Consider the following 12285-nt stretch of genomic DNA (forward strand, 5'->3'; position numbering starts at 1 on the left):
TGCCGCCGTTCTCGTGCAATAATTAAGGCACTTTAGCCGACACAGTGGCTGCCTGCGAGCAAAGTTACAGCTCAGTGGAAATCCTATATTAGTCCGTCTCTCCTGTGCATTACCTTTTAAGAGACTGACAGAACCATCTGTGATTTGAAACAGTTACTTAGCAGAACATTTGACTTATTCCATATACATTCTTCAGAGGCGCGCATAGAAAAATCATGTAAAGCCTTAGATTCCGTTCACTCTAATACATCTATATTACTTTTAAAAATCTTCACAATTTTCTCCCGTTACAACTGAACAAAGTGTTTGGTTGGGGATCCAGGTGTGTTTTGATGGAAGCAATGAATGCAATCTTCATAGATGCAAATATATATATAAAACAGAGCTACTGTTGTCCATTATAGAAAAACCATGTGATTAAAGCCTGTGCTTCATGTGACCACAATCCGTTTGTGTAATGTTTGTGGTCACTTTTTCTTGATGGATGTCTGACAGCATGCCAACAAGGCATAAACCTACCTCCTTCCATAATTCATTTATTTTCTAGCACGTCAGTGTTTTCCTACCAAAGCTTTTACTTTCATTTCTCCCTTCGACTCTAAAAGTTCGAGTATGAAAACATGTTTCTGCAATAAGTAAAAAAAAACATAATAACCTTTTAGCACATTGTTACTGAAAGAAATACAAGTCTTGCAACACATCTGGGAAAAGTTTTCAACCTTTAGAAACCAAATTATAGGTGACTGAAGTGGCAGGAAGGAGTCTAATTCTGAGCGGAAATGAATATCACTGACTTGTCATAAGGCACATGTGTAAGTCTGCCGCTAACCTCAGGCAGATGAGCGGCAGGCAGCTGCAGAGGTGCAGCTCACTCAGTCCTCTCAAACTCCTTTTAATACAAAAGTTGTCCCAGTCATATCATTTATTGACATTTGTCATTCATGCGCGATACAGTCACAATAGGTGAGAAGCCTGATATCGCTCTTATATCCTGGGGTTAGATGCCCAGTTTCTCGGGCAGGTTAGGGAATAACTAAAACCATAACTAGTCCTTTTTCACCTTTCTCCAGTCACGATGAAGCAACAGACTTAATATACAATAAGTAGTGAACATTAAAAGCCCCATTAAGTTATTTTTTTAAATCTTTTGACAGAGCTAAGATTCTTATTATGGAAATAGCCGTTAGACTAATTAGAGCTAATTACTGTCTGTGACTGCAGTTCCAATTAAAAGACGAGTGTCATCAGGCTTCTCCTTTAACTTTCGTGCCTAATTTCAAGCTTGCAGTCAAACTTAAATAACTTACTGTGAATTCCAAACTTGGAATGATGGCCACATTTGTAGACAACCAAAACCATGATGAGCAGAAGTTTGCAAGCAAACACACCGAGACCCACGGCCACATACACCTGTCAAACAAACATTGTATTTTCAGTCACTAACACTCATTAGCTGCTGCTTTTGCATTGGGATTGAGAAGCGTTGGCACAGACGCACCAAATACATCCGACTCTCCGGGTTTTCTGTGACGTCCATGTCTGATTTGTTTGTAGGACCTGCGGGGCAGGAGTGAGAGCAACAAATAAAATGACACGTAGATCTCCATTCAGTGTTCAAAGGACATGCTGAGATATTTTATAGACTCAAAATCAACTGAACACTTACTTTGACCCACGACGTCTTGCATGTGGGAAAAGCACAAAACACATTTATGAGCAAACAGCACAGAGTACCATGATGCAACATGCGCTTCTCACGGTGCATTCACTCTGTTTAGTTTGGCTATTTCTACATATCAAACACTGAATCACAATGCAGTAAGGTCGACACCTTTCAGTTCACGACATAGAAAGAATCCCCAGAACTAGTATGACGATCAATTAGTTTTAAGTGACACTTACATTATTGTCTCTGTCAGATATCTAATGTGCTCCCTCTTCACTCCTCATCACTTTAACACTGAAGGGCAATAACACACCTTGAGCACTGCTATGAATTCCCGGCACATAACTTGGTACTATCATCGTACAGTTTATATAATTCACTCACACTTAAGTCCAGATGATACCTTTGCTCTTTATCAACACTTCATATCATTTTCTCCATTCTGTTTTCATTAAGCTCTTCATTTGTTGCATTGTTAGTTATGTATATATATATATTTTTTCTCTATCTATATAGATATAGATATAGATATAAAGACTATAAAGTCGCTTCCGCTTATCCTTTTCAGGGTCGCGGGGGCGCTGGAGCCTATCCCAGCTGTGTGGAGTTTGCATGTTCTCCCCGTGTTTGCGTGGGTTCCCTCCGGGTACTCTGGCTTCCTCCCACCGTCCAAAGACATGCAACTTGTGGGGATAGGTTAATTGGATAATCCAAATTGCCACTAGGTGTGAATGTGCGAGTGAATGTGAGTGCGAATGGTTGTCTGTCCCTATGTGTTAGCCCTGCGACAGACTGGCGACCTGTCCAGGGTGTACCCTGCCTCTCGCCCTATGACAGCTGGGAGCCGCGACCCTGAAAAGGATAAGCGGTAGCGAATGGATGGATGGTTGGATTATTTCTATTATTATTTCTTATATATTATATATTTTCATCACCCTCCTGTGAATGCAATGTTGCGTTCTCCATTTGGATTTGACGTCTCACATTCAGCGTATGAAATTCCACCGGCCTCGTGGCTGTCGCTCAACTGTGATCTGTGCAGCCGATGCTGATAATCATAGTAAAGACGTAGGTAGATGTAGATTTTTGCACATGTAAGCTTCCTGGGGCTTCCATGTGTAGTTTGTGGTGATTCTATACAGTTTTCTATGTCCCAGCGACCAACCGTCCAAATAACTGACTGAAGGCTTTTCCAGTATGGCTGCCAGTGGACTTTCCTCCAACCTTGTTGTTAAACCCCATCAACGGGCAGCCAAGACACAATATAAAAGGCATCCATCTCCCTTGCCCTCAGCAGCCACAAGAACCACAGATAATATATGTTGTATTTATTGATCACAGAGCCACAAAAGCGGGAGTTTAAATTAATGTCAGGGTAGGCCAAGGCCAAAACAATAAATTAAATGATAGCAGGTTACCTCCATAAATAACATAACTGCTCAAAATAAAAGGCATGCCCTTCTTCTTCCTTCAAACTTAAACCAAAGACACAAAGCTGCATATGTGACAGGTTGGCACCAGGAAAGAGTAGATGCCTCCTCTCTAGATGATGGTGGTCATCTTGGTTCCCTATCTAGGAATCAGGCTGGTAATCAGTGGTTTCCACTGCAGTGCACGGGCACATACGCTGTTCACTTGATTGATTTTTAAAGTGACTTATAATGCAAAGAAAACCTGGAGATGAATTAAAGATATTTATTCTACACGTGATGATTAAGATGTCTGCAAATTCTTTCATCTCTGGTAGGTAATGGATTTAATGTGATTTCCATAGGGAAACCCAGCAGCTATAGTTGATATTACAGGTTGATGAACAACTTCTAATGACTTTAATTAATAACATTTAAGTGATTACAAAGATATTAAAGCAGAATTAGAACCTTTTACAATTTTGGTATAATATCAGCAAACTTTTAAAGTAGCATTTATCATTAATAAAACATATAATTCTACACATCCAGGTTTTATGTCCCGGCTCATTTGGATAAGGCCTCAAAATAACTGGCCAAATAATGTGCTCAGAGTTGGCTTTCAAGATGTTTCAAGATGGCGCCAAGTGAGACATGACTCTAGGAGATAATTAGTAATCAGTGAGTAGTTTAGTTTAGAGTAGCAAAACAGGAACTCACATGGAATTACCCCCTCAAAATTGTCAAAGGGGTTGTGCATGAAAAACCCAAGTGCGGTGGCCTCATCTCTTCCCAGTTTGTTCTCCACAATCAGAGTGTAGTTGCCATTGTTGACGTGGGTTGGCTTGTCAAGGAAGAGACATCCGTGCTTCTCCGATCCATCGCCTGAATCTACGATGGGCTGCGTGTATATGTATCTGGTCTCGTTTAATTTCTTGCCGTTGTAAAGCCAGGTGATGTTCGGTTCGGGATTGCCGTCCACGGCAAACGGAAAACACCAGTGGTGCTGCGGCACAGCATTATTCAGGAAGATTATTCTGACTGGAACTGCGAGGAGACACAGAGTTTTGAGTTGTGAAGTAGCAGAGCACAGACATAAATGAGTTTCTAAAGAAAAGATGAGCTCAAAAACTGTCTATGGTGTCCTGGTGATTTGATTTAATGTATTTTTAGATGGAAAAAATCAACTGAGAAAGTAAAAAAGGTAGTCTGGGAAATAAATCTTTGGCAAGAGTTCAATGAGAATATTGACTCAATCCTCATGTTTGTGTAGTGCAGACAGTTAGCTTAGCTCAGTTCTACTGCATCTGACTAGTTGGTTCCACCCGTTTCCAGTCTTTCAGCTAAGCACTTAATATTATATACAACATAGTCATAATATAATATAATACATCTATAAAGACTCTGTGGTTTTGCGTCTGACTTAAAACACTCAGTCATAGGCAAAACAATCAATCAGAGAAAGATTAACCAATGAAATTACCTCATTGGGAACTTCTCTGGATGAAAGTCAGGAAGTCAGATTTTGTAGGCTACAGCTCACTTAAATTATGACCCAAATTAACATTTTACTGACAAGTTTAAGGTCTCAATCATTTGTTTCAAGTCTTATTATTGCAACCAACATATCAATCAAAGTTATCAAAGCCAACCCTGACTTAAAAAATAACAAGACACTCGACCTGTGGTCATGTCCATCTTTTGTATACAGTCTATGCTTGCAACTTTGCCCATACTAAAAAAGTTCTCCCACGAAATACACATAGATACACTTACAGTCAAATAATAATTATATATGCTCAGCCCTGATTTTATGCTGAATGTGCATTTTACTCACACATAACAAAGCAGGTCAGTACTCTATAGGTTGCCTCTGAGTTTCCAAGAATCAATGCTCTCCATCTGCACTGCAAACCTGCGCTGACCTGCTATGAATAATGAAATCCTGGTCGTTGTCGTGCCCCTGACCACAAATGCTACCTGGAAGCTCTTCTGGACGTGAAGTTACAGGAAATGGCTTTGTTTAGATCGAACACAACTCTCGACTGCAGAAACCCCTGATGTGCACGAGTCATTCTGCTGCTCTTAACCCGTGACCCAACCCCAGAAAGTGCTGCGCTAAGGAGATACCAAGGCATTCGTCTCTTTACCGAGGGCTCGCTAAAGTCTGTTACACCGAGTGAAAATTAGTGCTATTTATCACATTTAACTAATCATCCATTAGCGACCTCTGCTAATCTTACACAAGCAATTTCACTGCAGGGGTGAAAAGGAAGGCTAGAATTATGTTTAATGAGCCTGCCAGTTCTCAGACTTCATTGCAGAATTATACAATGAACATTGTGAAACATGGCAAACACAATAAATGATTTCTGGCCCCAGTCCAGGTAGAGTCGGTGCTAACTGGATGCTTTGCAGGCAAGACACCATCTTTTGGGACAGTAGATGTTGACAAAAATGATGATTTGCTTTCACCTTTTCAGACTTAAAGTTAAAAAAAAGCACAATTTAGAAAAGCTCTTTTATATGAAAGGGAAGCCACACGAGTACCATGAATCAATGGCACAGAGAGCCACTCAGCAGTAAACACCCACTGTTCTGGGAGGTAATTAAGAATAATTAAAGGGCTAGCGGTTAACGAGTGTCCGTCCACCAGGGGGGCCGATGTTGATAGATTAGCTGCACTAACGCATTTACAGACTGCCAATCACTGCGGATGAAGCGGTTTTCCGGTGTAGGAGGGAAAAGTCCATTAGCACAGGCTCAAATCAGATCTTAGCACGGGTTATCAGCCTCATTTTCCTGATGCTCATTATCTGTCCCTTGATGCTTGTGCATTTGGCCTCAGCTGATTGGCGCCCCTGCTCTTTTTGGCTTTATTTTCTAATGAGTGTCACTGAGTTGGTGATATATGATATTGTTTGGGTAGTATTGTCAGTAATGTATCACTAATGCATCTGACTCTGTCTTCAGTGGGACCGCTGGGTGCTGTCATTCCTCATTGTTCAACTTCCAGATGCACTAATGCATCCGAAAGGAGAAAACAACAGTAAACCTCCAGGGTCAAGCTGCAAGTGTAATTTAAAAGTACATGAGGTGAAGGAGTTCTTTAAGAGCAAGGTGAGGTGAGTTCACTTTCTTTTGTCCTCTCATTGTATCCCTGCATTAAAAAGCAAGCCATACCCGCTGCACTTCACTTATACTATTTTAACACTACTCACCAGTCGGCAGAGTGAGTGGCAGGTGACAGAGAGCTCCATTAGAAGCATGGTGGGTACATACTCGTATTTGTAGAAGGGGCATTTAGAAGAAATCAGTGCAGTGCGTTTTTCCCTTTCTCTGGCTGTCCACCCTGCCTGCACTAGAAAATGGCCCCAGTGTGCTCTCGCCCTAACCTCCATTAAGCCCGACGATTTGTATTGAGCCTGTGAGCTTTCAAGAGCTCGGTTTTATTTTGCAGGCACTTACACTCAATGTCCAATTGCACCATCCTCTCCCCTGGCCCAGCTTGGTTCTCGGCCTCGCAAGTCAGGTTGTGTAGGTTGTCCTTGGAGGAAACGTTGGTGAGGTAAAGGACCAGCTCCAGCGCAGAGTCTCTGCTCTCCTGCAGCTACCGCCGGCACACACAGACAAGGTGTTTAACTACAAATACATCGCTTGGAGGTATACGTGTTACAACGATGAAATGAGACCCAATTTACTCTAGTACGGATCAATAGATTAGAGAGCCGCATTTGAAGGTGATTTATGTCACTTTAGGCTCAATGTAGCTGATCTAAAGAGCTTTACAGCAGATCAGAAATGGAACCACAATGTAAAAACCCTGACTACAATGATACAGCAATTACCTCAAGGTAGACCGTACAGAGAAAAACCCAACAATCAGATGACCCCCTATGAGCAAGCACTTTGGCAACAGTGGGAAGGATAAACTCCCTTTTAACAGGAAGAAACCTCTGGCAGAACCAGGCTCAGGGAGGGGCGGGGCCATCTGTCGCATCTGGTTGGGGAGAGAGACTAAATTTAAAAATTTCTTTTTAAATTTAATAAAAAAAACTAGTAGAAAGTCAATTTTCATAACACAGAGCTCTGATCTGAGCATCATCCAGTCCATCGGGGATCATAGGAAGAGGAAAAACTATGACATCTTAAAAAAACAAAGAAAAACTAATTTTGTATTTGTTGAGCACATGCTGAAAATTCTCAGCTACCTTGGTAAAAAAGTGAGAGTGGAGGGCCTCGGTCTGCCATCTCACGGTGAGAGTGGGACTTCCTTCCACCTCACATACGAATGTAAGGTTGCCTCCTTCCAGAATCTTATCCTGTGAGGCGGTAATCTTCACCTCAGGCAGGCCTGAGAGTGCAGGACAGACAGCATGAGAGTACATAGCAATAAACACAGGTTGCTGTTGTGATGGTGCAACTAAGTATAGAGTTGAACTCCTCCTCTTTTTTTTCCAAAGCTCTTTAGAAAAACAGCACAGGGACAAAATCTCTCATATGTTTCCTGGCAACAAGAAGTTCCTGCTGTATGTGATTAGAGCAACAATGTTGAGCCAATTTCTTCCCCACATTTTGGTGTACCTGCTTTTTTGCAGCCTTTTATATCCTGAATAGGAACAAAAACATATTATTTTTCAAGACAATTTGAAGTAGATGCATTATTTCAAATACTGCTTACAAAACATGATTAAAAAATTATATAGCACTTTTCGGGGCCCTCAAAGCGCTGTACAATTCCACTATTCATTCACTCTCACATTCACACACTGGTGGAGGCAGCTACAGTTGTAGCCACAGCTGCCCTGGGGCAGGCTGACAGAAGCGAGGCTGTAATATCGCGCCATCGGCCCCTCTGGCCATCACCAGTAGGCGGTAGGTGAAGTGTCTTGCCCAAGGACACAACGACCGAGACTGTCCAAGCCGGGGCTCGAACCGGCAACTTTCCGGTTACAAGATGAACTGCCAACTCTTTGAGCCATGATCGCCCCGATCTGATGAACTTTACAAAATAAATCTCCACCACATGTGGTTTAACAAATACAAATGAAACAAGTTCTTACATTTTCAACTTCTGCCCTAAAGAAAAATCCATAAGTCGTGTTACAGGCTGCGCATTTCCAGCTCTGCAACTTTTAAGGGGCTCCACTTGAGCCTCGCGTTATTCACATATTTAAAACATGCTTTTTATCTTGTGTCATTTTCACACATGAATTGTGGAGAATTTCTGAAGAATCAGGTTGGAGAAGAGTTGACCTTTCTCACATGTAGTCCACAGGAGAGACGCTCTCTAAGAAACATTCTCACTTCTCAGAAATACTGGATTAGGCAAAGGTGCTTCTTACTCGCTCTAAAAGGCTACCCTATTATACTGGCACAATGAGACAGTACACTTTTACTAGTAAGCGTGCAGTTAAAGACTGTTTTATGTGTGATCTTACTCTGTTGGCTCTCACATACAGCACATCTCGACTGGTGTTCAACCTCATAAAAAGTCCAATTTCTTCTGACTGGCTGCTCCTCGCCTGGCTTCCTCCTCATCTCACACACAGCACAAGAAGCAAAATTTGGGGCTCAAGTGCCAAGAAGTGCAGTTCCTCGAGTGGCCACTTGAGACTGGCTCCAAAATCTAGACCATAGGTGTCAAACTCTGGCCCGCGGGCCAAATTTGGCCCGCAGACTAATTACATTTGGCCCGCGAAGCCATACCAAATCACTATTAGAGCTGGCCTACTGGTATTATACAGCTAATATATATATTGTTTAGTATTAAGTTTTGCTTGTTCGATATTCAGTTTTTCAGCAAAACGTGTTTGAGTCCATAAGAAAAGATTCATTCTTATATCTGGAGGAATAAATATATTACAATAAATATTAACGTTAGCCTGCGACTTTGTTCCAGTTTTGAATTTTGGCCCACTGTGTATTTGAGTTTGACACCCCTGATCTAGACGATCACTATAGACTCCCATAGTTAGAAACCCCAAATCATAGCACTAATAAAGATTTTTAGGCAAACCACAAACAGTTATTTAAGTCTACATTTTTAATAACTGACCCATTTGACTAAGTAGAGGCTTACCTTTATCAGCCTGAGTGCTCTGATTCTCACAGGCAGTCTTATGCTCTACTTATTTATGTAATTACCAATGAATAGTGACTGGTAATAGTGATGTACAGACTATCCAATAAGATTAGGATTAAGGGTCTATATTTGTCATGGTAGTAAGGTGACTCCCAACCTCCCAACTGGGAAGGAATAAAAGTAGCTTTTTAAAAAGGATATAAAACATAAATACATGCAAGCATCTCCTTGTTTTTATGGCAGCGAGTCTGATTTTTTAAGCTTGTGTTTCAGCTTTATTGAAATAAGTCTTAATAGTTACTGTTACTTAGCAGGACTGTGTAGCTGTGCAATGTGCTCATAAAGTCTATATAACTTCATCCTCTTGTGCAAATATGGTGACTTGTGACGGCCATAAAGTTAAGTGGATGCTTCAAAATGCAGAGTTTAGAAGCCACTGGGTGACATCACTGTGGCTAAGTCCATCTTTTATTTAAAATCTATGGCAGAGCCAGAGCATACAAGGAAATCAGTGCTGAGTCGTGTGAGCTCAGGCAGAAGGACGGAGAAAAATATTGAAAATCGAACATTTACAACAATCTGAAGCCTGAGGTTCGCTTTGGCAAACAGGGTTTAACTGCGCATGAGGTGAGAACATTATTTTTTTTAAAAACAAAAACCCAAACCTTTGACCAGATCTCACGTGTGCAACCAGCACACGTGTAGCATGACTTGCCAATAAACTACTGGTAATGTCATAAAACCTGTTGGCTTGTGTTAAATCACAACAGCTGACTGGTGTCAAACCTTTTACAGCTTTCTCAACAAGAAACAATGAAACGCATACTCACTGCAGTTTTCTATCATCAAATTGAAAAGGGACATTTTCTCGCCATCGGACAAGCAAGACAACATTTGGTTATCCAGGTCACCGCGTTCTTGCCACTGCTTCAGCCAGTAGAGCTCACATGAGCAAATGAGAGGGTTGTCTCTCAAAACGCTGAAAAGAGAAACCAACAAACAATGACTTGAAATTATTAGACATGAATCAAAAACACGTTCAGTCCTCATGCAAACAGTTTTAACTCACTGTTATATACAAATACCCTCCAAGTGTTTCATTTGAAAGCTTCTAATACAAGTGCATGACAAGGAATGTATAAAATAATTGATATAAATCCTTGAAGAATTATCTTTAATTAGAAAATAACCGTACAGACAAGCTTCTATACTTTCAGGAACCTTACAAACTACATGCTGAAAGAGGACAATCAACTCAGAAAAGAAGCAGTTAACTTTACAATATCTAAATATGTTCACCTCTGAATTGAATCAACAATTAAGGACGTGTAGTTATAGATGTAGCACAAAGACTGTTTCCCAGGTTAGTTTAGTTTCATGCTGAATAACACCTCTGTCCTTGGGCTAGAAAAAGCTAACAGCAAAAGTATAACTGACCAAAGTTCTCATCAGAAACAGAAACAGCAGGAACAGCACTGGGCCATGAGGTCACTGTGGCCTGACATGCTGGTCACATGACCATATTATACTGGGCAGTTGCTAGTTCAGGAGTGACCAGCTCACTTGCAGCCCAACTTTAAGTAAAGTGGGTGAAATCCACAAATGAACTCATTTTACACCTGTATGCCCTCCAAAAATAAGAAATAATAATTTAAAGGGCTAAAACTAACACTGAAACTAAATAAAAACTAAACTAAAACTATTTTCAAATTATAAAAACTAAGTGAAATAAGAATATCTAGTCTAGAAACTAAATGAATTTAAACTAATGAGACAAAATGAAATTGTCTTGATGCAAACATGATGTGAAGAAGTCACTTGGATTAGTTATGAAACGTTTAACCCACTGAAAACTCTACGTCCAGATGAACAGAATCAACAGCCTGCAATTGGAAAAATGTTTCCAATTGCAGGCTGGTGTTGAAGAGGAACCAGCGTAGAACAGCCCCTGCATCAGCTCCAGCACTCAGTCAGTGGAAAACAGATATACGAAGGCTGGATAAAACACACATTCTGACTTCTGAAATATGAGTTTCTGGTGCAAAGTATAATCAAAACTCCAAAGATTGTGCTCTCCTTCTCTGTCTCTGCAATTGTCACACTTTCAAAGCCATCCAGCTGCAGGTTCTTGCGCCTGGTGCAGTCAAGTTTTCTTCCAAATGCACTCTATTTTTATCCAGAAAATTCAACTTGGGTAACTTAAAGCTTGTAGAGCAATTCTGTGAAGGTAATGTGACCAACTGACTGTATGCACACTGTGTGGATGGAGAGCTGAGGTCAACTATGAGGGTAACCACAAAGCTCTGTCATGTGTTGGCACTAATGGCCATATTTTTTCATGCGGTCTGCTGCTGCAGAACAGTTGCTTACCCAAGTTGTACCTTTGAAAATTATTACATTTTTATTACCACGCTAGCTAACACAAATTTAAAATGGTTTAGATGACAGAGAGTATTCTTACTCCAAATTCTAAATAGACTCACAGGTTAAGCAGAGGCAGAAAATGAAACACCTTCCAGCTGATGTGCTCCAGAGAGTTTGATGCCAAGTTTCTGTCAAACAAAAAGAGAAGACAGGTGACATTGTGAACACTTCTTAATTCTCCTTTGTTGCATTTTCCATTGATATGCAGCCATTATATCATTTAACCTTAAGCTTTTACATGTGACATCTTTGCTGTGTCTGGATTTTACCTTTCCAGCAGCACAGACAGACAATAGTTGTCTTATTGTGCTGTCTGTTCAAATGTTGCTTTGTGAAGGAGCGCGGTTCCAAAAACAAACCAAAACAAAGCTAATACGAGTCGAAATAAAGGAAAGATTCGAGTAAATATGTTATTTTTCTTTGTAGTAATCTGGTCCTGTTCTGCAGTTGAGTCACGCTGTGATTTGATTGCTCGCTTTCAGAACAATGTGTACCTGCCTTGAATTACACTCAGTGGAAAACGTTAATGCATCCAAATGGGTCCTGATCAATTACCTTGGCACGTATTTCACACCAGCCGAGAAGCCACATTCACAAGCACCCCCGGCACATCTCTCAGTGTTTGCTTAGAGTTCAGTACATTAGGTGATTAGTTCAGTTCGCAAACACTTCTGGGGCGAGGGACAGGGCCCAGCAGTAAT

The 12285-nt window shown here is 40.9% G+C and overlaps 1 protein-coding gene across 1 annotated transcript in view; it reads right to left on the minus strand.

Annotated features, from left to right (window-relative positions):
* The window catches only part of ntrk1 (neurotrophic tyrosine kinase, receptor, type 1), a 52463-nt gene that overhangs the window by 28610 nt on the left and 11568 nt on the right, over positions 1-12285 (minus strand). Inside the window, exons 4-11 of the mRNA XM_080896711.1 lie at positions 11644-11712; positions 9991-10139; positions 7287-7429; positions 6544-6685; positions 3796-4122; positions 1667-1681; positions 1499-1557; positions 1308-1410 (exon numbers count right to left, since the gene is read on the minus strand). Of these exons, the coding sequence (XP_080752837.1) occupies positions 1308-1410; positions 1499-1557; positions 1667-1681; positions 3796-4122; positions 6544-6685; positions 7287-7429; positions 9991-10139; positions 11644-11712 (1007 nt within the window). The remainder of the gene's footprint in view (positions 1-1307; positions 1411-1498; positions 1558-1666; positions 1682-3795; positions 4123-6543; positions 6686-7286; positions 7430-9990; positions 10140-11643; positions 11713-12285) is intronic.

Source organism: Rhamphochromis sp. 'chilingali' (genome assembly GCF_963969265.1).
Source record: "Rhamphochromis sp. 'chilingali' genome assembly, chromosome: 11".
Taxonomy (NCBI): Eukaryota; Metazoa; Chordata; class Actinopteri; order Cichliformes; family Cichlidae; genus Rhamphochromis; species Rhamphochromis sp. 'chilingali'.